General features: G+C 50.4%; 1 protein-coding gene across 1 annotated transcript in view; it reads right to left on the bottom strand.

Moving 5' to 3' along the window:
• Positions 1–1810: 1810 nt before the first annotated feature.
• LOC114847382 (anosmin-1) overlaps positions 1811–27349 on the bottom strand; it is a 31313-nt gene continuing 5774 nt past the window's right edge. The window contains exons 3-14 of the mRNA XM_029137028.3: positions 15213–15275; positions 14733–14955; positions 11160–11344; positions 10830–10959; positions 8646–8851; positions 7869–8013; positions 7227–7373; positions 4928–5016; positions 3834–4005; positions 3509–3723; positions 2776–2917; positions 1811–2028 (exon numbers count right to left, since the gene is read on the bottom strand). Of these exons, the coding sequence (XP_028992861.1) occupies positions 1970–2028; positions 2776–2917; positions 3509–3723; positions 3834–4005; positions 4928–5016; positions 7227–7373; positions 7869–8013; positions 8646–8851; positions 10830–10959; positions 11160–11344; positions 14733–14955; positions 15213–15275 (1776 nt within the window). The 3' untranslated portion in view covers positions 1811–1969. The remainder of the gene's footprint in view (positions 2029–2775; positions 2918–3508; positions 3724–3833; positions 4006–4927; positions 5017–7226; positions 7374–7868; positions 8014–8645; positions 8852–10829; positions 10960–11159; positions 11345–14732; positions 14956–15212; positions 15276–27349) is intronic.

The raw sequence follows: 27349 nt of genomic DNA on the forward strand, positions 1-27349 counted from the left end.
GGTATTTGGTGTGTGCAGAAAGGGAGTGTGACAGGCTGAAAAGGGAGAGGGGCTGGGCTGGCGCGCACAGAAAGCAGCCCGGGCTCAACACTGGCCCCGCTCCTAGAAAGGAGAGAGGGATTAGCGTGCACGGACCGGGAGGAACTAATCTCCTGTGACATAATAGAACTGTACATAAACAACATCCCTGAGAAGCGAGCGGCGAAGCATTGACGGCCTGAAGAGGCCGAGTGTGTGGAAACAAGGGCTCCGGGTAATTTGTCGCCGGCTGTGGAAAAGCGGTGACAGGGCTCGACTCCAAGTCGGAGCATCTTGACAGTCCCCGCGACGGGCGCGCACTCGCGTGAGCGAGCGTCCATGTGGAGTCGCAGCAGCAGGCGAAATCGCCCCGACACCGACTGGCCTCCGACGGCGCGACCGGCCTTCGCTGGGATATTATGGATTCCTGCGTTTAACAAAACAGCGGTGAAGCGCGCGCGGGCGGGCGGATACGGAGGCTCGGAAGCTCTGATGAGTTCGATCGAGTGGTGAAAACGCTGAGCAGAGCAGCCCAGTGTGCGTCACCGTGGACACGAAGCCACTGCAAAGAGCGCGTCGACCTCCGCATCGAACCGCGCGCTGTCACCTGGAGCCGCGTCCTCCACTCATCGACGGTTCCGCCGATGCCTCTCGCGCAGCGGCCTCGCGTGGAGGGGAGCCCGACCCCCGTGACCCCCGTGACCCCCGCGACCTCAGCGGAGCTGATGACCTGTTTATTTGCCTTGCAGAGCGCGCGTCTCCCGGACCGATCAGCGCCCGCGCCGCTCAGAGGCCGACGGCCAAAACAAGCAGCAGCAACTGCCAAAGAGCCGAGGGCCTCCGATTCAACAAACAGCGGAGGAAACGGGTCGAGGATTATTTTATTACTTAGCAGTTTGTACAGTTTCTACCATGGAAAAATAACATGTAACATAAGACTGTATTTACAATTCCATTTTTACAAAACGTCTTTACAAGATTTTATGCCGGTCCAAAAAGTCTGAGACTAGAACACACAAAAACATATAAACACATTCACACACATCCAAACCAAACTGTAGTACACACATAAATAAATATAGACATTCACTGACTGCTGCACGACAAATATTTCTACAGCCAAGAACATGTACAATTCATCATTTCCACACGAGTTATAATTTCAATAATAAACATTACATATTACTCCCAATATACCTGTAACTCTGTTAATCTGTTAAAGAAGCTGCTAACATATCGAAAGGAGAGAGACGCTATTTCATGCCAACGGACGGTTGTCATGCAAAACACTTACAAGCTTTCAATTTGAAGCAAGTAATTCATTTACAGTTCATAAATCAAATGTACGACATGCAACAAACTACGTGAAATATTATGGGTTAGACATCAATGACTTAAGGTACGTTATCCACCAGTACGGACTAACATGTATTTATGCCTACGCGCCTCTTTAGAAGGTAACACAAAATAAATAGACGCATTTCTACCGTTCGTCTTTATGGATAAACTATAGTTTTACAAATTTGCCGTCGCCTGCCGTCCACGAAGCCACCTTCCGTCAGCGTAACCGTGGTTCTCCAATCGTTTGTCACCGATCGACCGACGTCTTCAGCCAAATCACAATTTTTAGGGGATTTTGCAGCGTCCCTGTGGGCGGAGGACGGGTCGGCTGAGTGTGTGCTCAGCAGCCATAGTGTGTGAGGGCGCTCCCTGTGTGGACCAGGCTGGTGCTGGGCAGCGGAGGGAGGGGTTGAGCAGGGGTAGCGATGTGCTGTGGAGCCTGGGGGGGGGGGGGGGGGGGGGGGGGTGGACCCATGTGTGGGGGGAGGGGGTTGGGGGGGGTGGTCAGTTCACGGTCCGGTGCGCTGGGCTTGGGTTTGGTTCCACACGTTCCTTCCCTGACAGGCGGCAGCAGAGAGACACCGGCGCTTCTCCCCGTCCGACCCGCGGCTCAGTGCTTCTCCGCCGTCGGCTTCTGGTGATGCGAGTGGTGCTGCCGGAGCCGGGGTCCTGCAGGGAGCACGACATCACACATCCGTCACGCGCCTCGGCAACAATCACATCCAGCTCCACGCGCCGACAAGGCGCTTGCTTTCACTCGCTCTGAAGGGTTTCCATGCGTGTTCCCTGCTTTTCACATAGAGACGCAGTCTGAGGCGCAACAGCGTGAGTGTGTGAGAAGTGAGTTTGTGGAAACACTGCGGATTTACTAAAACCAACGCTTTGCAACCTGCATCATAAAGAAGCTGTAAACACAAGTTGATGCAAAGTTCACTTGGATCCATAAGACGCAAAGCGGCATTTATCCATCTGAGATCTTAGACCTTTGCTGGGAATCTGAATCGACACGTTCTCAGCACATACAGCTCAACAAATAATATCTCGCAAGCCAGCATTTTGCAGGCGGTCACTGCTCGTGCTGCTGTTTCTTAGCTCTGAGCCGCTCCAAGGTAACGTGTTCATTGGTGATCTGTGATACGCTGATAGGAAGGTTCTGTTGCTCTTGGACAGACCCGCTTCCAGTCGTGGTGCTGAGCCCTGCTAAGCAGCTCCTGACTGTAGCCCTGTGTTTACCGCACACATGTAAGAGCTTTGCTGAACTTCTAATCTAATTTTATCCCAAAGCAAATAAACGTGTTAATTAAAATGTCAAACCGCTGCTTTGAGGATAATTCAAGATATGATGCTAGCACACTAAAAATGTCATACACTGAAAAAAACCCATTCCTTCTCTCCCTTGTAGTTATTAATACTTACGGTGCTGAATGCCTGGTAATATAGTTGGGGTCTGGAATGCCTTGACAGTGGCGGGACCTTCTCCTCCTGTTGTTATGACCTGCACCTCCAGCCTGTAGTAGGTCGACGGCTGCAGGTTGGACACTACGAGCAGGTTGTGGTCCTGCCAAGTGAGGGAGGAGAGCAACACGGGACATGCAGTCAGCTGAAATACAACAGAACACGTCGTCGGATTTGACAGGGCCCGAATACGAATGGGCCGCAAACAAGGGGAGCGCCAGCAGCGCCGCTGCCTTCGCCCGGGCCGCCGACGAACACAAAGACTTTGTTTTCATAAGGCTCTTTGGCTGCCAGCTTGATAAAGTGTGCGGTGGGTGGTTTTATTTATAGATGAGCTCCAGAGGCTGGGAGGTGCAGATAGGCGGAACGTGTTGTTGATGGAGCAGATTATGTCAAAGCGCCGCTTTTTCGGCGCTCTCACGGAGGATGAAAGAGGGGAGACGGGGCGGCGGATGAAAGGAGGGAGGAGCACCTCCAGCAGGACGCAGCTCGCCAGATCTGCCCCTTTGTCCGCCTGCACATCACTTATCATGGCAGTCATGCAAAGAGCCCGCAACCGTGTTATCCCTAAATCTGCTTCACCCCCGACAGATGCTGCGGAATGAGACGCCAAAGCCAGAAGCCGCTCGTCTCCTGCAACGGGCAGCTCGCGTGCATCACAGAGCTACAGCGTGCAACGACAGAGAATTCTTACGGGAGGCAGGATCTGGGACTGGGAGATGATGCTGTTGGGCAGGCTGTTTTGCCGGCTCTCGGTGGTGATCTCGGCCCAGGTGACCTGGAAGCCGGTGATCCGCTGGCTGGGGGCCACCCTGGACACGCGCCACAGGAAGCTGCCGGTGATGTTGCCCTCGTTGATGGAGAAGGAGGCCGTGAGGTTCTCGGGTTTGGCCAAAACCTTCGGAGCACCTGGACAAACAGTGGCAATAGATCCGATTAGAGAAGATGGACCAGTACCCATCACGGTGATGGACGCTGTGTGCATGCAGGCCCTCGTTCCTGTCGCTGGAAGCGCTCACCTCCCTCACCGGGACACGGGACGTGCTTGTGCGTCTTGCTGCGGATGGTGGCGCAGGACGGGGTGAGGAAGGTGGTGCTCTCGTCCTTGGAGCGCCTCTTGGACTTCAGCATGTGAACGGTGACCTTGTACTTGCAGGAGAACAGCAGGCCCGGGAGGTTGATGTAGTTCTCCTGAGCCCAGAAGCACATCATTTAGCCCCGGTGACTGTGACGCCTCACTCGGGTCACGTCCCCGCGGAGCCTCGGAGATAATTAAACGCGCGGCGCTGGAGCGGATCACGTTGCTGCTCAGGCTTCACTTTGAGCGCTGGCACCGATATTCAACGCGCAATATAGATATTTTTTTATAGTTTTCAAATGCAGCATGGACACAAGAAGAAATCATCAAAGTGGATTGGGATAATTTGCAAAGAGAACAGCCTTTAAGTCCAACTTAATGAATTGTGAACCTCAGAACCATACAAACGCCTTTAACATGTCTTTGATGCATATGACAGAATCCCAGTGCCCTGTGGGTTTAGATGTGGCCTTTGCAATAAAGAGATTTTACATTAATAGGTCATCGCTTGAAAGGAGCGTGTGCGTGTACCCTCTCTGATATGAAACAGCTTTGATCAAATGTGAATGAGGCGCTGCGCTCACATAAAAGAGCAAGCCTGGAATCCTTCCCAGTGATCTATACAGAATGGATGTACATTTCCTAGCAACCGGAGCACAGGTCCCCGAAGAATGTGTTGATTTCCAGGCCTCCGCCGTCCTGCAGCAGCCGGAGTCCACACAATGAACCCCCGAGGCCCAGACTCAGACACGGACCCCGCTGCAGCCTGAAAGGCAGCGCCAAGCCATAGCATGACTGGGGCCGCTGGAGGTGAACCCCCCCCCCCCCATTCCGGGAAACATTGTTTAAGTAAATGTGTTTTATTAGCCTGACCACACGGCTGAGTCAGAGCAGTCAAAACAACAGGCGGGGATTTGCACGGCGTGGAGCCACAGCAGCCCCGGTACCTGCTCCGCGTAGCAGAGCTGCTGATCGGGCCTCGGTTCTGCACGCCCGCGGCCGGGTCGAGGCGTGAAGCTCTCGCCGGACACTGACCTGCGTGACAGATTTCTCCGGTCCCCTGGTCTCATTGTGGCTGCAGAACTCTGGCGCCCACTGGACATGGTAGCGGCTCACTGTGGGGTCTGAGGAGGAGGAAAAGCATGAAGGCACACATCACTATTCACATCTTGGGTTCTTGGCTTAATATAACTGTAAACGTCAGGCAGCCCACAGGCCGAGCTTTAAATTGGCTTAATTAAGGGTCAAGGCTTCATCTAGTATCCGCTAGTGTTAATTTTATTGTGTTCTGGCCTCCTTGTGCGTTTAGCAGGTTTTGTAAGTGAACCCCTGCAAATGAACTGAAGTCATTTGGCTCCAGAAACTGCCAGGAAGCAAAACAACCTGCAAGGTCACAGTGAAGCTGGCTAATCAAATACCCCACAGCCCCAGAGAAACACTACACCGCACAAATTAATAGTGGTGCAGCTACTGGTGAAACATCTGTAGTAAACAGTCCTAGATAGGAGATGGTTAATACACCAGCACAATACTCCACCCCAGTCAAAAACGCATCCACTCAAGATTAAGCTGATATCGAAAGGCGAATATGACGGACTGAGCGGATTAACTGATCAGTATCTCGAAACTCAACACTGCCTGTCTGAGATCTGATAAGACTCTTTCCATTATTGATGATCATGATAACTCATGTCTGTGGAAATAAAGACGAGACTTGAAAGCACTTCCTTTTTTATTGTTGCATTAGCTTATTAATAGGCTCTTCCTGTTTCCTAAGCATTCACAGCAGCCTCGGCTCATAAAACCGAGCCCCTTCGCTTAAAGTTTAATGCTTTGCTTTATCTGGGACGGACCTGGAGAGCGACGCCGTTTCTCCACAGTAGGTTCTTATGAGCTCATCACAAGCGTTTATCTGGCCATCACCCTCGCCTCATGTGACTGCATGTATTTTTAATTCCGCTGTTGTTGCTCGCATAGTTGAAATACTTCTCTGATTAATAATTGAGCTGCGATACGTTCGCCGGGTTCGTAATGGCGGAGATAAAAGGGCGCTTTTGAAGCGCAGACACAGATCTGGCGCTCGGAGCCCTGGAGGTCTTTGGATGCAGAAGAGAGAGGGGTTGCGGGGAAGCAGGAAGTAGGGGAAAACAAACAAGATATGCCCAGCGGTGTCTGGGTAGTATGTAAAACAAAGACATGGGCATCAGGAAGGAATCAGAACCTCGGCAGCGTGTGATGAATCATGGCTGGGAGCCTCAGAACCGGACCGCGGCCTGTTGTCAGTGATGTATTATGTGAGCTGGTGCACAGGCTCTGTCGTCCACCGGAGACAATCCAGAGGCCAGCGTGAGTCCGATCACGGAGACAATGAGCGCGTGTTTAATCACGGTTCGGCTCACATCGCGCTTCTCACACAAGCCAGACGCCCAAGGAGCCGCAGCCTCGGACCCAGCCAGCCGCTCGTCCGCGCGCTTCCAGCGGCGACGGCGCCCGGGTCGTCCCTCACACTAATGAGAGGCAGCGACGCAAACACTGCAGGCGAGGAAAACAAGAGGAAGGCGCTGGAGCGAACGGCGCGTTCCCCCGGCCGCGCTCTAACCAGCGGCGGCGGCGTCTGGGTCGGCGCCAGCCTCGCTAACAGCTCTGGGCCCACTCCATCTCCCCGGCATGCTCTCGCTTTCTGATTCAGCAGTTGGTGTCTCACCAGGCCCCTGCTGCAGCCAGGCTTTGCATTCTTGAATCTCAGATGTGGAGTTTGGCTCAGGCGATGACATATATTAGTAACATAACATAGAGCAGTGAATGGGACTTGACAGGTTACTCCGAGAGCACGGCTTTCAAGGTTTCCATATTTCCACTCTGGTATTAACGGGGGTTGGGGAAGGGACGCTGACGGGATGGGCTTTCCTGTAGGGGTTTAACCCGTTGCGGTCCTTCCAGCCATGTTTCTGTTCCCCCCGTGTCATCAGGTCTTGTTAAACAACATGTGCTGCTAATGCAGGGGCAAGGATTTATCAAAACCAGCTGTCAATAAATACCTAGAGCTCATTGTTTGCACTGAACGGTGGCTCCGCTCTGCAAAGCTCACACACACACACGCACACACGCACACGCACACACACACACACACACACACACACACACACACACACACACACACACACACACACCTAATTTACACCGTACAACACATTTGCAACCAGAACCTTCCATTGTTTGAGTAACTGAGAATAACACTCTATTATGGTGCACATGAGTCATGGTGATTTATGGGTGTAATGGGGTGATAATTAGATTCTAATAAAGCCATAAATCAATACATTAACGTGCTTACCTCCCCGGTTCTTCCAGTAGACACGGACCTGCAGCTGACCGTCCTGGTAGAAGGGCGTTCCCACCTCAAGCGGGCCAGAGGGGCGCTTGGCCAGGGTCGGGCCCAGCGGGGGGATCTCCTCCTTCTTCGGCTTCAGCACCGACTTCGCTGGGGGAAGAAGAGAGAAAGAGAGCAATCACGTCTTTGTGAGATGGCGGCGGCGACCACGCGCTCCTTAAGGATGCAGCGCGCCGCCAGCGGTGGAGGTTCGGCTTACACGCTGCACACTGAGCTCTGGGTTGAGCTTTCCAGACATGAGGGGGCTCCGGGTGAGAGCCAGCAGAGCTGAGTTGATCATTCCCATAGGTTACAGTTTGTCTAAAAACTAGGTCATTTGGCAAATTTCACCTCAACTTATAATATTTTTATTTTATATGTATATATGATGAGAGAAATTTGATTGGTTTGATGGACACATGTTCTTGGCTGCATGAGCAGTAAAGTTGCCCAGACTAAACAACAACAAGCTTCTATGTCATAGATCACGGTTGGAGGCGAGCCAATAAAAAGTCATTAGCATCAACCTCATACGGGCGAAATCAGGGGATCATCAATCAAAGAAGAGAAACACAAGCCAAGATTGGAGCAGTAAGCAGTGTTTACCCGCTTCCTGGTTCTGGTTGGTGCTGAAGTGCAGAGACGCCTTGGGGCTCTTCAGTCGCACCTGCCCCCAGTATGTGACAGCCTGCAGCTCCACAGCGTAACTGTTGTTTTGCTGAAGTCCCTCCAGATCCACCCAAGTCTGAGCCTGCAACAACAGAAAAACACTGAGTGCCACCGCGGCGTCGGCGGAGGCCGCTTTTAAAGCCCCCGTGGTCACAGATCCGGCTCGGCTCAGACCCGCGCCTGTGGGAAGGTGTCGGTCACGGAGGACCCATGCGGAGCAGCGGGTCCTGTTATGGGAGCCTCCCAGTGCATCCTCGCTGGCTTCGACTCGCAGCATTCCACCGCCAGCGTGAGCCCGATGAGCTCTCGTTATTGACAGTGCGTGTTTTGACATTCCTCCATCAGCAGGCTGCTCTCACAGCCCGAGGTGCCAAAGTGGAAACCAGTAGTACATGTGTCAATAGGTGTCTCCTCTGTAGCACATCTGCTATACGTCAAAAAAATGAAATTAAGGAGAAGCCTGTCTAGACTATCTGCCTGTGTAGGGTCTTTTAAATACTGGGGGGGGGGCTCTCAGAGGAAGAAACACTTTCCTGGTTGTTTTCTGTCCTGTTTTTTATACAGTGTATTAATATGAAGTTTAATAATAGAGTATTCGATCATCTGTGTGACATGCTGGGATGAAACTGGACAATACCCTGAAGTCCTGGGAGACGAGAGGAAGAAAAGAGGCGAGGGAGGCAGCGCATCATTAGGACGGAGTGTGGAGATTACCCCGTTGGTGGTCTTTCTCCTTTTCTTCTTGGACGGCACCATAGACTTGGTGGACACGGTCCAGCTCCAGAACACTTTGTAGTGATGTATGGGGATATCGGGCTCCTCTGGCAGCGTCCAGTTCAGGCGAGCTGTCACCAGGCCTTCATCAGCCAGGGTCACGTTGGTGATACGCAGGCTCGCTGGCCTGGGGGGAGCGGACGGGTCTGGAGACGGAGCAACAACGCAAAATAACAACCCGTCAGCAGTGATTTGAATGCATGTGTCTGTATTTAGGGGGAAACAAAAAAGCGTCTGTTCTCGTGTGTGACATATCTCGGGTCAAGGCAGTTTTTTCCTGAAAGTATGATTTCAAGTTCAGCGTATCACAAGGCCCGGATGCCTTTCACCACTCGTGGATTTGAGCTGAATTTGAGAAGCGGTATGAGGCTGGGTACAGCAATTAGGCCCCTACTGACAATCTGCCATGCAATGTTATGACAGGTGTCATGTCACATGTATGTGCATTCAGCGGGACCAAGGACGCAGGTCAGGGGTTAACAAACACATGCTGGTCCACGTACACTATGTGTGTGTGTGTGTGTGTGTGTGTGTGTGTGTGTGTGTGTGTGTGTGTGTGTGTGTGTGTGGTGTAAAGCAGGTTGTGAAGCCATCTCTCTGTACTGTGACCCAGCCTTCTGTCAGCTTCTGATGACAGGAGGAGCGGCGGGGCCAAATGCCAGACACCACACCAGAGGGAATTGCCCTTTAATGAGCAAATGATTCTCGCCACAGCCCAGTTGGCTGCGCTCACCCTGCACTGACCCACCTGAAATGCATTTAATCCTCTCCAGAAACACAATTAGACACATTGGGGTCTCCATACCAGCTGACGCCGGCTCGTCTAAACAAATAAGCAGTCACTTCTTACAAATTGCACCTAACAAAGTATAGTAGTCCAAAATTGCAATCAGATGACACGGCCGTGCTATAAAAATAACAACGGCACGACAGAACGGCCGGGGGCTTATCAAATCCATGACAGCTCCCATCAATCTATCAACGTTGCGGGACCGATTGGCCTAATTGGAGATCGTTTTCATCCCTGCAGTGGAATCCTTTCCCACCAGGTGTCTGGATGTGTCAGACGCACATCCAGGAGGCTCCTGGGAGCAAAGGCACGACAAAGGATTGACAGGACACACACGCGTGCACACACCCAGCAGACCACCACCAAACACTAACATTTTTTGTACTTGGCTCATGTTTTTCTAGCAGAAAACAGTGGAGGCTTTCAACATTTGCCAGTACTAGTAAACAACTTTGCTTAATTATTGACGTGCTGCTAATTAAGGTAATGAAGGTTTCCGTGTAACCTACATTGACGGACATTGAATCCAAAGCCTGAGGGGATTAACACATGGACAGCATTTAGCACACGCGGCTTCGCATGGGCTGCACACGGAACGTCAAACAAGCGCGCCGCGTTTGATGCCACGCAGATGCAATCTAAACACAATATTGTGCTCGCAAACCTAGAATCCCTGGAAGCCGCGGCACAACTGCCCCACAACGCTAACAAATGCCATCTGCAACACAACGCGCCTATTTAGCGTCAGTCAGCGCCCGAAGAGTGCAGCTGAGGCGAGTGGAGCCGTAACACAAGACGCCATCAGAGCGAGTGCACTAATCTGCGGCGAGATCTGAGGGCTTGCGTCACCGCTACTGGCAGCAAGACAACACTTGCATTCATTTGAGACCTGCAATATCCTGACTAATTCAGACATATTACATTTTATACGACTGTAAAGAGGGGGAAACCCCTCCTTTGAAGACACGCATGGAGATCTAGCTGGAGCTCAACCACTTGCCTCCAACGCCACATAAATTTCCCCTTCAATTAAACGTGTTAAAGCTGCAGAATGCTTTTAGACATTTAAAATTTAAACTTAATAATCCATGGGCCTTATATGGCTTTGAATAAACACACTACTTAATAAAGTGTTGAGGTTAAGCAGCTCTGGAATGAATCGAGAATCATCGCATACTTAAATATACATCAAATCAGGCCTTAAAAGCGTGGGTCCACCTGTTCCAAGGACCAAACCGTGACAAATGGAGGACGATGGGTGTCAAACAGGAAGGCCACACACACACAAACACACACACACACACACACACGCAAATCCACACACAGGCACATACCTCTGGAGGAGCGGAAGTGTTTGCTGGGTGCAGTGAAGCCGCGGGTCCCGTGGACATTGACGGCAGCGACTCTGAACTGGTACCATCTGCTGGCTCTGATGTCGGCCAGTTGGACGCGCTCCTCTGCCGTCTGAGAGACAGATGGAGAGGGAGCAGACCACAGGTGTCAGGGGTCGCGCGGGGTCGCGGCCCCACGCGGCTCTCGCTGCCACATCAGTCAACCGTGCCATTCTCTTTGCCGAGCGTTCAAAGGCGCCGCGGCCGCGAGGAATGCCGGCGCTCGCGCAGCTGCGGCCGGAGCCCGGGGCGGCGGCGTGAGGCCTGCTGTACCTGCGCCACCGTCTGCCAGTCGGTGGCGTCGTCCTCGCTGGGGTGGATGCCGTAGTTCCAGCGCCGCTGCACCACGTAGAGGACGGGCTCCACCGAGATGTTAAACTTGGACGACCAGCGGATTTCCAGCTGACCCGACGGACGCTCCGCGAACACCAGCTCCTTCCTCGGCTTCAGGGGGACTCCTGGAGGCACCATCAGGGAAAACAGGGTTGAATTCCCGGTGGCGTAGCTACGTGACACCAGAGGTCAAGAATCCAACATGACCCCACAGCGATAGATGTAATGCATGCTGTGGGTCAACGGCAGTCTGATGTTTCGTAACCATCCACATAGTTTGCGTTTAGTTGTGCGAGGCGGCCAACACTTGCCTTTTGTGTACACGCATGTACACAAAACCTATACGTGGCGCTCATTTGCACCGCTGCAGTTCACATCCAGACGTTAAGACAAAGTCGACGCGGCCATGTGCGCTAAATTAGAGATTTATTAAGTGCAGGACTGGGCCAAACGCTCAGCCAAGCCAGTCTCTCAAGTGAATTTATTGCTGTGCAGCCGTAGTGAGTTGTTGATTGAGCGTCGGGCACAGTGATAATGAGATGGAGATTGGAAAAGCAAGTTTGGAAGTACAGGAGAAGGCTGAATACATCCAATAAATTGCCTAGCACTTCAGACCATTATGTTGGACCTCTGTCACCGCTGAGCAGCAGCACCGCCGCTCCGCGTTTATGAACGGCGTCGACGCGCGCCGAAGGCTCCGGCACAGCATGTCAATAAACATAATCAAGACTGTTCTGCAGACGGCCTGATGTGAACGTGTGTCTCTATTCGGTGCTCACGCAGGCAGGTAAAGGTGATTCATTAACGAGTATGAGGTCCCAGAAGATGGAGGAGGTTTCTTCGTGCACCCGCGCAGAGTTAGCGCTTTAGTACTTTCTGTCCCACTGATAACAGCTCTGCGCATGCTAACAGCTGGGGGTCATTGTGCTGTGGTTTCACAGCCCCACGAAGTGTGTGTGTGTGTGTGTGTGTGTGTGTGTGTGTGTGTGTGTGTGTGTGTGTGTGTGTGTGTGTGTGTGTGTGTGTGTGTGTGTGTGTGTGTGTGTGTGTGTGTGTGTGTGTGTCACAAACGTGTCACATTTCCTGCGCAACGCTGAGCACCAAGGTAACCACAGCATTCCTTTCTCTCTCTGTCTTAGCTCATCTTCCCACAAAGTCACCCACGTCACTCCTGCAGCACAAATAAAACATAAAAGTCCGCACGCACAAGCGTCGTCTTCCGCCACACGTGGGTAGGAAACCAACACTTTCTTCCAAAGATAACTCTTGGTGCAGGTTTGGTCCAAGAATCATTTTTCAGTGGCCGCTGGTTTGCTCCAACCATGATGTAACTGCTGCTGAGGCGCGATCGGGAGTACGACATCCATTCATGGCCCGATCGCGCCAACGATTACTCCACAGGAATATAATTCTCGACACTCACGCACATGCTGTCATAATCAGGGCCGTAATTACAGGGGCTGGGGAGAACACTACAAACAGCGTGAAGGTTTACCGTAAGCTGAGGACGGCTGACGGACTAATTGACTGACTGACTTGTTGTGACAACGTTAATACGACTTAATTTCATTTCATTCTGACATCGGCATTTTCTTTTTCACTCATTCTTAGTTTTAACCACCCACGGCTCTTCTCCTCTAGCGTTATGTTGCATTATGCGCGGCTTCTGATCAAGCACATTTGTAACGAATTGGGTTGCATCACATGTGGCGCTATGTCTTCCAGGAATGTGGGAAAAGCTATGAGAACAGCAGAAGGAGAGGAATCTAAGAATACATCGTTAGGTCCACGTGTGAGGCGACACCACGGTGCAGTGCATGATGGGAAGAAGCAGCTCCAATACACATAAAAACTCAGCGAGGTTCCACTAGAGCTCCTCTCAATCAGCGACATCCACGGGGGCTCAGGACCCGAACCTGAGCAACACGCACACATCTGAGAGCGATCACAGCGGGGGAAACGCTCCATTTCGCCTTGCTTGTGTTCGCTAATGCTTTCCAGCATCGCGGCTCATCACGGTAAAGGCTACACACGTACGCCCGCGCACACACAGAAACAATTACTCTCTTCAAACCATGAGCAACTAATTAGACCTTTAACACTGGGAACCCGGAGAGGAATTCCGTCCAGGCTTTCACCGGAGCGCTCGGTGTGGAGCGGCGCGGACGCAGGGCCGACGCTGACCCGCCATGGGCTCAGTGTTTGGACTGAGTCAGCGGGTGAGGCTGCTCGACGCGAGGGTCTCGCAGCGCGCTGAATGGTTTTCATTGACTGGGTCACTGTATTGAAATTTTCAAGGCCACGCTTGCTTTCATCTTCCCCCGATTAACGCGCTGTTCACCTTTTGAGCATGACATCCACCGCGAAGTCCCTCCGGATGGATTTTTCTAAATCAAATATAGGTGTGTGTGTGTGTGTGTGTGTGTGTGTGTGTGTGTGTGTGTGTGTGTGTGTGTGTGTGTGTGTGTGCGCACAGGATCAATCACACGCTCCTGCCTCTCACCCCTAAATACAGTACGCACAGTAGAATGTGCTCAGACTCACTGCAGTGCGACTCCAAGCGCACGCAGCCACAGTTCAAAGCTCAGGGCTCATCCTCCACCGTGCTCACTTCAACGTTCTTGTTATGGCCCCGGGCTGTAAACAACTGTGTGCTGATAGTACACATATATATAATGCAGCTCCAGCTCCCATTTCAAAGTTCAGGGTCTCTTGGTTCTCCCTCATAATGACTCGCACCCTCCGAGCACCAGCGAGCCTTGGGCAGAGCTATTAAACTGTTTTACGGGAGCAAAGATCCTTGAGTTCATTTGTGTGTGTGAAACCCCGGCTTATCAAGCTTAGCCAGCAAATTGGAGACGGAAGATGTAATCCAATTTCTGTGTGGGCAAAGTACAACGCGAGCGCACGATTCGAAGCAAGTTGTCAAGCGTTCTGGCAGATAATCTACAATTTGCATCACCGGGTTTTTAAACGAACGTCTGAGGGGGATTAATTGGTTCAGAGCTATTTACGAAAATTATGCAAAGTAAAACATTTAATCACATTAAAAGTGGATTTATGCAAGGGACCACTGCCAAATGTTAAACACCATTTATTAAATAGAGAAAATAAAGAAGGAGTGCGTGTCCAGAATTCAGCTGATGACCTGTGTTCAACTCCTTTGTACTAATTAAACACAGAAAGTCCTCGCCGTGTGCAGCTTGCTCTTTGTTTATTATAATCTATCAACTGGTCCTGGAACTGCCTTCTTCTCCAATAAATGAATAATAGCTTGTAGCATGAATATCTGTTTACATTACATTACTCTGCTGTCAACTGATGCTCCACTTCATCACTGTCTGCCAGGACCCAGACAGCTCCTGTGCTTATCTCAACATGTTAAGTGTTTGCGGTAACTCGTCCTTCTTTTACTTGTTGTTCAGCCAAATACAAACAAATACGCTCTTCATTCATTGGGGCGCGTCAGCACTACACTTATTCTGCGCGTGGTGAATCTTTATTAGCCTTTACCTTTGTACGGGTTCTTGGGCACCTGGCAGGTGTGGCCGCAGCCGTTGGAGCAGCACTTCTTCAGAGCGGAGCACTCGCCGTCCTCCTCGCAGCTCTCCACGCAGGCCGCCGCGAAGCCGCTGGCCTTCTCCGGAGCAGGACAGTCGCCCTGCTTCACCCCCTCCACCGACTTCAAGAACTCGCAGCTGGTCAGACACTCGTAGTGCTTCTTGGGAAAGAGCGGCTGAAGAGTGGGGCGAAGACGCAAAGGAGGAGGGGAATGAGGAGGAGAAGATGGCCGTCGGAATACGCTCATTACGGCTTATGACTCACTGCAGCTGGGAGTATATTAAAGCTTTGATTTGGCCTCAGAGAGAATGTCGTTACCATGCAAACAGTCATACTTCACGCTCCTCACAAACTTTCCTCTTATTGAATTTTCCCACTATGCCCGAAACGCTTGAATCTGAGGCAACCGTAGCATTTGTGGTAGTGACATACCTCACATAAATCCTGGCACTGGTTTTCCTTCAGGTCCCAGGATTCCTTGCAGGGCTCCAGGCACTGTCAAAAAAAAAGAAAAACAGGAGAGGGGTGTCAGTTCTTCAAAGAGGCAGCCACATCAAAGCGCCACCGCCGTGGAGATGGTGCTTTCGGTGCTGGAGCGCTGGCTGCCTGACAGACACCTCGCTCACTCAGTGCTCACAACCAGTCACACCTCGCTCTTTGCTGCTACTCATGTCCTGCACGCCTTTAAAGAACATAAACCGTGTTCTGCACAAACAAACATGGAGGATGGGGGTCGTCCGTTGTGAACCTCTAAACTCCCCCTTGCTGTGTCTAGAATTCTGTGGGTGCTTAGGTTTTCCTGACAGATCCTTCTCCAGGCCTTAACGCTGCCATCCTCCCCGTACGCTCCACACTTCACTCTCATCCCGCTCATGTCTGGGCTCGATCACCTCCTTTCTGTTTACCAGACAGCGTCCAATAGATAGACACAGCCGGTTTCATGTTCGTATTGTTTTATCACATGAAAGAAGACTTAAACATTTGGCATTGACTGCTGAAAGAAGCACAAAGGCATCCAAATATAAGGGGATGATCATTTCTGACTGGTCCGACCCGCCCTGAATTTTTCAAATTCAGTCGAACTGAATGGAATCGGGAGCGTGAGCAAGAAAAGTCCAGACACGTCTAATCGAATTAGTCAGATACTGTCCCGCGAATGGGGAACGTGTGGCCACTGGGAGCTGGTGTGAGAGAAGAGAAGATCAAGCTCAGTCAAACAGACAAAGCGCTGCCAGGCTGCTTGTGTGCTGCACTGGGAGCGGCCCAAACCGCACCATCCAGAGTCCTGCCAAAGCCGCTCATTCAGCTCCATCGTTTAGGCTCCCGCACCAGCCACAGCACTACGGCACAGCGCGGCAATGGAGTTCCAACAGGCTCACCCCACATTTATCACCTTGGGCATGCCTATGTGAAGTAGATACAGTAGCTATAGATCAGCGGAAGCTCGACGTTGGCCAGAATATGAACCTAAGTGTCCTTAAGAAAAGGTTATTCATGGAAAGAGAAGTAATGCAATGTAAGAGGGCACCTACTGTACAGGCTGGAGATTAACGCTAAGTTGATGCAAGCTATTTCACTCTTTAATTCAGTCATTACCCAGCTCTGTCATTATTAAGCCATTGCCAGTGAAAAGTTTATTTGCTTTTTATGGAGCGCGGCGGACGGGCACATGATGAAACGTAAGCCTCCTTCTGAAGGAACAGGCTGCAATCAGGACGCGGCGCAGGCTCAGCGTCAGCTCTGAGCTTTTCCCAGGTTTGTCCCTGTGTCGACAACGTGTACGCGAGAGTTAAAAAAGTGAAGGTTAGCCATGTGATAGAAAACACCAAGCATCCCGGCTTTGCACAAACAGCGCGCAGGAACAAAGAGGTGTTGAGGCAGTAGCTTGTGTCTGAAGGACGATCTGCCAGTAGATGCACACGTCAAAGCCCCCAAATCCCTTCGACAAATCAGTGAGCATACACACATGAGCCTGGGGATCAAGTTCATTTTACTCATTGAAAGGTCTTGTGTGCATGGACTGAATGCATTCCTCTGGCTTTTCTTCTGGGATGAATCTCCCTTTGGTCCAACACAATCACGAGAAGACAAGTGAAAATAGAAACATCGCTACCTCGAGATGCTCAGGCTTGCGTGCCAAGCAGCATGAATTAACACAACACATTGCGTACCAAAGATATTGCAACACAGATCACAATGTTGGCTGTGTGTTTAGTGTTGTCTCGCCCTCACGGTTCCAGTTTTTCTATTCCTTTTTTTTTTCTTACATCCTCTGAGGGAAAGGTTCCCGACTAACAAAGTCTGTGGAATTGTCCCAGAAAGTTTTATCGCGACAGGTGTCTGTGGTGCTAAATGAGAAAATCCTAAATGCCACTCTTATGTGCTGCAAAGCAACAGTCTGCGAGCGTTTCTCCCCGGGCGCACCCCCGAGCTGACATTTAAGCAGAGAAGAAGAAGACTGACGACAGATGTCCTACCCAAGCAAACAGAACGGCTGATAACTACAGAAGGTGCTCTCATCAGTCACATGCCTGATTCTCATTTACACAGTCTAAATCTAAACCTTGGTACGGAGGAGGACGAACCTACCTGGGCGTGCCGCGACGTAAAGTATTTACTGTTAACCTGTGTTAGTAGCAAACAGTTTAACCAGTCTACACCACTTGAAGTGTGAATGTCTCCTCTAGCCTTTACAACTGTCTGCGGGCCCACGACCATCCAGACTCAAATGTGAAAAAACCTTCATGTTCAGCGTGGAGCGTTCAGGGTCACCTGAAGATGAATCATGCTAGTCTGGTTTATCATCAGGGAGGCACGATTATAGCAAGACTGCATATTTGTACAGCAGCTAATCAACTACAGGTATTAATAGACAAAAATGTGACTAAACAATACATTCCAGACTCAAAACTGGTTAGACCAGCTTCAGAGCGAAGCTGAAGTGGACGTAGCTGCCGGGTTTGGACGCTGCAGAGTGGGTCTCGCTTGAAAACTCATTTACCACAGAGCTTCATGGTAGCGGCTGCTCTGAATAAAGGAAGGAATGCACCCAACTATCCTACATATGTTAATGCATTTCTGGATAAATTCCACTTACAAAAGACACTTTATTTTGTTCCCATGTGTAAACAAGAACACAAGGCTGCTTCTATGGTGTGAGGCTGGTAGTCTTCACAAAAGCAACTGATTTCCCTGTTGTTCTCCTATATTCCGTCCCAACAGTGACACATTCTGCATGGTTAAGCAGGAACATCCATAGCGCTCTTTCACTCCCCATTTCACGCTGTAATAAAACGCAGCAGTTGCTACTCTGGGGGACCCTGAAAGGCATTCTGTGGGGCCGATGAGAGAGTCAAGCTGAATGGCAGCCAATGCCACAGCCCATCTTCACTTTGTCATAGCTGGGACAAGGCGGGTGGGAAGGATGGAGGGGGTGAAGCTGGGGGGTGGGAAGGGAAGGGGGGGACACTGGGGTTGCTGGCGGGTTAGCTAAAGTGCACAAAACTGCCTTTCTCCATCAGGGGAGCGCGGTTATCTCCACCCATCATAAAAATGCTTAGTGCCCCAAGTGACTGCCTGGAATAACATACGCTATGAAAAGGGCATGTATGAAATGTCATGCGAGTGTTTAGTTTTATTTAATGGAGCATGAACTGCTACTAGGGCGGCACGGTGGTGCGGTGGGTAGCACTGTCGCCTCACAGCAAGAAGGTTCTGGGTTTGATTCCCGGAGGCGGCCCTGGTGCCTTTCTGTGTGGAGTTTGCACGTTCTCCCCGTGTTTGCGTGGGTTCTCTCCGGGTTCTCCGGCTTCCTCCCACAGTCCAAAGACATGCATTAGGTTGATTGGCTTCTCTCCATTACCCGTAGGTGTGAGTGTGTGAGTGAATGGTTGTCTGTCTATGTGTTGCCCTGCGATGGACTGGCGACCCATCCAGGGTGTACCCTGCCTCTCGCCCGTAGCCAGCTGGGATAGGCTCCAGCACCACCCGTGACCCCGCACTAGGGAGTAAGCGGTTAAGAAAATGGATGGATGGATGGATGAACTGCTACTAGTCAAGACTGCCCCAGGCCTAACAATACACAGTGTATACAAAATAAAAGGCAGGCCATAACTCACACTGATGCACACGACATTTTCCCATATAGCCCGACCAGGTTCAGACTCAGGCAGCTATGACTGATCCTCTTATTTTGTAAATGAAATTTAATATACACAAAAATCAAGCGGCAAAACATGTGGGTACCTGCGTTTTCCGAGCAGATCCGCAGCTAAAATACGACGCTACCCGGGCGCTTCGCCCAAACGCCGGGATTCGTCACATGAATCCCAGCACCGACGGCCGGAGTCAGGCTCAGACGGTGCCAACACGTGTTTTAAAGGTGCCCTAGTGCCCCTCGGGATGGAGCCACCGCTCTCTGCTGCTCTGGCAGACTCAGATAGGGAGGAATCTGTGTTGTTCATCACACACACACTGTAAACCTAGCCTCCAATCTCACTGAGTTATGGCGGCGATCTGCTGCCGTGGCACTTTTCACACTTCCGATGACCAGACTCAATTATTCCAGCTGCTCTCAGCTCTCTTCTCGTCTATCGACCCGTCCCGGAGCACGTCGCCAGGCTCCGCCGTCTGCTCGCGCACGCACTCGCTCCACATATTTCTACTGGGCTGTCGTCGGCACCCTCCTTCCCCCGGTTTTCGTCTCAGTTCTTATCTCCTCGCTGCTCTCATTTCTGTCCTTTTATTCTCTCGGACCACATCCCCTCTAATCCGGCTCCGCTTGAAAACCCATCTTTTTGCTTGTTTTGGCTATCAGTCTGCAGTAAGTCGGCATGGTCACACACAGGAAATGGATGTTTCCCAAAGCTCCTTCCAAAGTAGATACATACAGCATGAAAACACCTGGGTCACGTTACAGAAAACCAGCGTTTTATCATGTGATACATCTTTTACAAACATGGCTCGGGTTCGTTTGCTCGCCAACAATGTTATGAGGCCACACGTTTTCAACGTTTTCTGTGATCTTTTTTCCCCGTGTTGCTTCAACCTATACCCAAGCAAACAATGGAGGAGGAGACTGACACACATTCGGTTGTTTTGTTGTAAGACAATCGCTTCAAACAGAAAAGGAGAATTATTCTATTAAAGATTATTCTCATTATCGCCGAGGTCAGTTGAGCGTAGAACCTACACAACAAAGTCAAAAGTGGCCAAAACCTTATTTCCATTATTCCTTATTGTACTGGTCCTTTCCTCAATTAATCATCCTGTCCATAAAATGTCAGAAAGAAATTAAATATATGTCATTATTTTACAGAGCCCAACGGGAGTCGTATCAAATTACTTGCTTGCCGGTACCCAAAGCCAATTTGTCATTTATGACAATTGGACCATTTGAACACATTTGAGAAACTGGGAGCAGATATGTTTTTCCCCACCTAGTTGCATTCAGTTTGAGGCTAAAACGATTAATTGGTAGCTTGTTAATATCCTTTTAGATGAGTTCACGCCACTTTATTGGAAACACCACTGTTGCTTATCTGTTTCTCAATGTCTCTCGACCTACAGAGTGCAATGAATTAATCCCCCTCCCATGTCTATAGGGAACAATCTAAAACAGCAGGAGGGATGGAAATCTTTCTTATGCTGAGAACATTGTTAAATGTACCCAGCAACACAGTGGGCATGACTCCACATCACAGTCTGTCACTCATTCGCCCTCTCAGCCTCAACTCTCAGAGGAAACCAGGATGAAGACCATTACTCCTGATTTCTTCTTTGTATGTTTTTTTACTCATTTTCATTCGAGGCACAGGCTCCACGTCAAACTGCTTCCACCGGATTTCAACCCAGGCCCATAGTTTAATAGTTCAAACAATAGTGCAAGTGTAACTCTGTAGACTACAAACTATCCAGAAGGCAACTTTTATAGTCTTTTAGAGACTTTCATTACAGGTTAACCAGGCTGAATCATATTTCATGGAACGACTGCGCTGTGATCTGAATGAGAGTAAAATCATACGCAAGCAGGGCTTTCCAATATGTTTCACACAGGCCATTAAGTTTCAAAAGATTGTAAAAGTATAGCAAGTAAATCAGGAAACAGATATCCCTCTGCTGAGACGTGCTGTTTCTTCAACCTAACCTGACCCTAAAGTGCATCCAGAAGCTATTATGGCTTTAATTTAATAATGTATTTAACTCCTGCACAGCAGTAAATCAGCACAGGTGTGTGTGCACAGAGGATCAGGTAGATCACCGACGTCACTCTGCAGCTCTGCACTGCAGGAAAGAATGTTTTACAGCTGTTGTTGTGGGGGTTTTGATTCCTACCATTGCATAAGCCTCTCTAACTAAAAACAAGCGGAGAGTCAGCGGGTTCACCGCTACATGTAGGAGATAACAAGCTGACGCAGGCTGATGCGCCCGCGCTCGTTCGGCTCCAGGGTCCGGCAGGTACGTGGGACCCACGAGGGCAGAGTCAGGCGGTGGACGGCGCGGAGCGAATCCATCCGTCTGCACGTTTGCCAGACACATTCTAAGAATCGACATGGAGGCGCAATAGATTGCGATCGCCGCGTGTTTATCGCCCGCTGCCACAGCTGCTCCGAGGAAGGACGGCGTGTCTGCTGGTGACGCCCTGCAGCACCCAGCAGTTTTGACCAGGTCTGCAAAAAATGATAAGCCAATGAATTATGAATGATGCAGCTAATCGCAACTTGCACCGTTTGCTTTATAACATTACCCACTGCATTAAATATGAGTTCAATAATTAATTACTAGTAATGCAAGTTAATAAAACCCCGCTACTTAATTCACACTGAGATTGATGGGCTTCTTCAGATTTCCCTTTATATTATTGTGTGACGACATATTTTCCAAATCTCCGGGAGTTTTACAGCCTGAGAGGGACGCGCGCTCCGCACGCTGCCAGTGTCATAACTCCTCCATATTTACAACCCCCTGAAACACTGTAGTATTCCAGCTGAAATGCATACGGCCCAAGACCTCCTGATCCGCTCCCCGAAGCGGGCGCGGCGTCGGCGAGCAGCCTAGCAGGTGGTGTCACGGACGGTCCTCGGGAACGACTTTAATTATTAATTTAAATGCAGTTGAGGGGCGCAGACAACAAAGAGCTGAAAAGGAATCGCTTGGCAGAAAGTGAGGAGAAAAAAGAGAAGGCGCAGGAGGGGCAGCGCATGAATTATACATTCGCCCTACAATCAGAGGTGCCTGCCTTATTTATGAGAAAAAAGCACACACAGCTTAGCCGGAACGGTGCTTTGTCTGCTGTGGAATGCAATAGCAGTTTATTTAATACTTAATGATGCTGAAGTTTCTCCCGCTCCTCCGTCGGGGGCTCCGTCTCTCGCAGGTCTCTCGTCGTTACCTTCTGCCGGACTCCGATCGCGACGACTGTAACCGGAGCCTCTGTTATCGCCCTCCCCCGGTCTCATTTTACGTTTCGTGACAATCAGACTCAACAGGACGTATCCATCACGTGCGGTCAGATCGCCGATAAGGAGGCCGGCGGGCCTTTCGCCGCGGCGTTTTATGGGAAAGCCGAAACCAGCCCTCACCGCCGCTCTCTGAAACCCGCGTCAAATGAGGAATATGTGATTTACTGCTATTTTCTTCCACTCGATCACACTGAATAATGTTATGATGATTGATGCATAGGAGCTGAGTTAAATATGGGCTCACGTGGCGAAAGACTTCCTTGGCGCCAACTACATTTATCCAAACTGTCGATTTATACTAATAATAACAAACTCCTATGCTCCGCGTGGGGAATAAAACATGTACTGCTGCCATGGCAACGTCGGTCAATGCACAGCGGGCGGGGAGTAAACAAGACAGAAGATGTCAGCCGTCAGAGATTGCTGGAGCTGCCCCGATCCCTCCTAATCTGGAGACGAAACCAGACCGGGAGGTTCTGGGGACGGCGTGTGAGACGTGGCACGGCGTCGAGGGGAGGAAGTCCCAGCTAATCCCACACCACACGCACACTCCAACACAAACCCGCGTGTTCCTGCTCACACAAACAGTTCACTAATCATACACACTCTCCCCAATAGACCTTTGGGTCACACGTCCTGATTGAGAAATAATGTGCAACCCAGTGTTTCAATGAGTGACATTAGTTTGGGGAGATGATGGATGTCTCTTTAATACATATTTGGAAAGCTGAGAAGAAAATGACTTTGTAAACATGGGCAAGTTGACTGGGAAGAGTTTTTCATTTAAACCGCTGCAGGGAAAGAACAAGAAGGCAAAAACGACGGTTGATACATGCACAGTCTGGATAAATCACGATAAATCACTCGACTGGAGGAGCCTCCAGTCAAAGGCTAACAGACCTGTCAATCACGGTGTCTCTGACACACTTTCTGCTCTTCGATCAGCCGACAATCATCACAAACAATCTACGGGATTTATCAGCAGGATGCGGCAGCTGTGAGCGGAGCTGGGGTGAACTGATAATCCCGCATCTGCTAAGCACTTCAGCATTTAAGATTCTTACATTCTAATCTTCCCTTCATCAGTGTGACTAGTGTTTTACTAAAGAAGGAAGGAAGTCTGCAGAATGATTTTGCCACTCAAAGAGACAATTCATGCAACACATGAATGCAAAAACAAAGAGCAGCATGATACATATGCTGTAATGTATGATGTTTAGTCAGTCCATGGTTGGAGTGAGAGTAGACAGCAGACTGTCTCAGGATGACGGGCCCTGATTGCTAAAAGAGGCTTTCACTGCAGCTTTGATTGCATTAATACTTTAGGAAAATTAACATCCCCGGCGACGGGCTCAACATGTGGAATCAGGCCCAGGGGTTGATTATGTTGGGAGACAAGAGGCCTCTCTGCTCCGTCAGATCAATAACCGGCGCAGGTTGGCATGAATGCGTGTCTTTATGGAGCGCTTCCTGCCGAGCTCATCAGTCAGCCGGGGAACAGACTGCTGCAGAGAGGCTTCGCATGTGAGCTTCCACTGTTCCACCGGTGCTCCGCGGTCCCTCCCTCTGCCGCCGCCGCCGCCTCCTCCTCCTCCTGTGGCCACTTCTCTGCTTCTTTTGCTGTGGGGGGTTTCATTCTCTGCCACCCACCATGTGAATAATGAGCTCCACAGATAGCAGCCAATGAAGCGACCCCCCCCCCCCCCCCCCCCCACCCCCCCTTTAGCCAATGAAACTTAACAACCATGTCCAGATCAGGTCCTTCCTGCTGGGACAGACCAGCCCTGCTTCACACTCCTCCGCCGCCCACACACACACACACACACACACACACACACACACACACACACACACACACACACACACACACACACACACACACACACACACACACACACACACACACACACTCGACACTCACGCTGCCTCAAAGGTGGAAATTCAAGAAGAAAGGCTTCAGAGCTGCTACAGAGACGTCTCTCTGCAGAATCGCCCCCAGCGCCGGAGCCTTTTCACACGCACAGACGAAGCGAGGACGATCAATAAGGCGAACGGGTTGCTTCTCAGACTCGCAGCGACACAACGCTGCCCACTCCACAGACGGGTCCTGGTTCTGCTCGCTTTGAGGTGTTGCTGCTGGTAATGCGGCTGACACGCAGAGGGGAGACCCACGTCCCGCCTCGACATGACCAAAAGGCACTTTGAAGCTTCATGCAGCGAACAGACCCCGCCATAAAACACCAGCCTACACCCCCTTTATCACTGCTTTTAATGGACCTCAACATGCACCACCTACGGCCACAAAGAGCGTGTAGTAAACTATAAAGTCAGGAGTTGTTGGACTAAACTGAAGGACAAGCGACAGGGAAGTCTGACCCGCTTATTTTGGCGTGAGAAAATGCGGGGGCCGGTGGGCGGAGCCGAGCGAGGCCTTTGAGAGACACTGTTCAATGAGACATAGTAGCATTCCAGCGACTGTTATTCCAGCCAACTGCACCAAAGCTTCCAACACGTGAAAACGATCCAAGAGGGTAAACACGTCTTCTTCTCGTGCTTGTACGGGCAGATCAAGGTGCGACGGGTGGGGAACAGAAGTCAAAGGAGCCAGCTGGGCTGCGCGAGGCGGCGAAAGACGTGCACCCTGTTGTTTTCCAAAGCTTTTCCTTGTGCACACTGACGGGGAAAGTGCCTGGTGCTGGGAACAGTAAGGTTAAATCAACACCCCGCTGGTAAAGATGTTATATCACATGCTTTTATTCTTTCAGCTAAGTGATAGATTGAATAAATCAGTCTCAGCGGAGGAGAAATTAGACCGATTTTCAAAAACGTCCTGGATATTTAGTGTGTCTGTAATAAAAATATTATACTTTCTTCCTCTGGAAAGTGATGGACGTGTTCCAGTGACTCACCACAGGCCAAGTTATGCTGGAATAATGCACATGTCCTTTCTGCTCGGTTTAATGCGGTGCTCCAAAGACGGTCACTTTACCGCCTTAAGTCAGTTCTAGCATTTGATTTGGAGCCCCGGGGGCACACACACACACACACACGAACAAACACACACACACACACACACACACACACACACACACGCTCTTGATGTGGAAGGTCCTCGGCTCACAGCATCCGCTCTTTCAAACTTTAAGAGCAGATATCCCATCTTTTGAGTAAAATCCTAAACGCTAAGAAAGCCCTGCGCTCCGTTTTCCCGGGGTCTCCCTGCTGAACGGGTTTTGTCTGTGTCGTGGCATGATAACGACTCTCTGGCTCGCCAAATGCCACCGCGCTGAGCTCTGGAGAGAGGGCAAGCAGGTTAATTACCATGACAATGGGGACACTGAGAGCGGGGCCGACGCCGGACACTGCATACGCGATGACTGGGATGACTTTCTCATCGCAGGAGGCTTTGATTTCCTAAAACGCAGGCAGATGGACGGGGTCACCGCATCTTTGTGCGAACCATCAGGCGGAGCGTTCTTTGCCTCCTCTACACAGACGGCGAGCTCTGTGCCGACGGACCTTCTGCCCCGACGCGCTCCCCGGGAGCCGCCGCTTTTGTCTCGCTGTTTGACTGCGAGCCGTTCATGAAGTGAAGAGGCTAATCAGTGGTTGTAGGGCCATTCACATCAGCCACTGTACAGCATGGGCCCATTTGGAGCAATTGTTAGAGTGGCCACAATAGCACAGAGCTTTGACACGCTACACACAGGCCCTGGAGTGTGCACTCGAGTCGCTGATGGTCGCTGTGGATGTGAAGTGCGGTAATGTTTGCTACCAAAATATTGACTCGTGGCTGCAAATAAATCATCGGCGCAGTGTTCCAGCTCGCATCCTGCATAACCAAACCAAACCCCAGGCTACAATTAAGTCAATTAAATTTGGAGAACCCTTAAAAAAACGTAGTAACACAAGAATGTCATTATTTTTAAGAGCTTACATCAAATCTGGCCGCATTTATTTACAGCCAACCAGTAGCATAGAGAAGTGCTAAAGAAGTCAATCTGGGGCTTTTAGGGAACGTCAGCACTGCTCGCTAGCTGATTAAGGAAACAGTATGCAGTGCTGGCAGTCAACAAGCAGCCAACCAGTCGTTTTCTAAGCATTAAACTTCGTTGAGTGACCTGGGAATTACTGGTGCCAAGAGTTGACGTTGGCCTTCGCGGTGGAAAGGAGGTTTCACGTGGTGCCAATAAAGGTGACCTGCCTTCCCCCTGGAGATTGATACAAACGAATCCCAGGCGACATATTCCAGAAACCTCTCATCAGCATCATTTTCTTTGGGCCTTTTTGTTAAGTCCCAACATTTGCTGGGGAGGTGAGGCGGGGGAGGGGGTAATGGCCCTTACACTTGCAGATGTAGCAAGCACAAAGCACAATAGCTCCGCTGCAGGTCGGTCGAATGCAAATGGTCAGGGAGAAACAATTTGAAATTCAAAAAAAGAAATTTAGAAATCAAACGAGGACTTGTTTTGCAGGTCGGTTCATTACGGGCCTCTGATTGTGATTAATATGCGCTGTACAACAAATGCAAGACCATGCAAAGAAAGCAATGCATTAAAAATATACATGAATCAACCGCCCTGTGTTTTTCAGAATCTCCAATTAATCATCCCCGTAGAACCCAACTCTGTCCTTTTGAGTTAAGAAAACAAATACAAGCACGAATTACATCTGTCATCATGTTCCCCAAAACACACCTTGTAGGTTCTACTTTTACATATTTGTCCCTCCGTCCTCCTGGGCAACAGCACCTGAAAGCTGAAGCTTCCCAGTCTGTGTGATGTGGCGAGAGCTTCTAACAGCTACAGAGGGCGTCCGATTTCTACTCGGACCCGGCGTCCTTCTGATTCCACTACCTTAGTTCCCTGTCTACAGTCTATACAGAACATCTCAGGGGGCCTTGTCAACAGCTCCAAGATAGTCTGATAGAATATGTCAGCACCGTCTTTCCAGAGGAGCTGTCAACACCAGCTTTGTATCAGCCTTCATTGGGACAGGGCACGAAAGGCAAACAAGCAAAGCAGGAGGCCGACTGTAATGCATGCTAGTGAAACTCGAAATCACGCCAACGTGCCTTGCTTTCATAAAGTGACAGGCATTTAGCGCCAA

This window comes from Betta splendens, chromosome 21 (assembly GCF_900634795.4).
Source record: "Betta splendens chromosome 21, fBetSpl5.4, whole genome shotgun sequence".
NCBI classification, from domain to species: domain Eukaryota; kingdom Metazoa; phylum Chordata; class Actinopteri; order Anabantiformes; family Osphronemidae; genus Betta; species Betta splendens.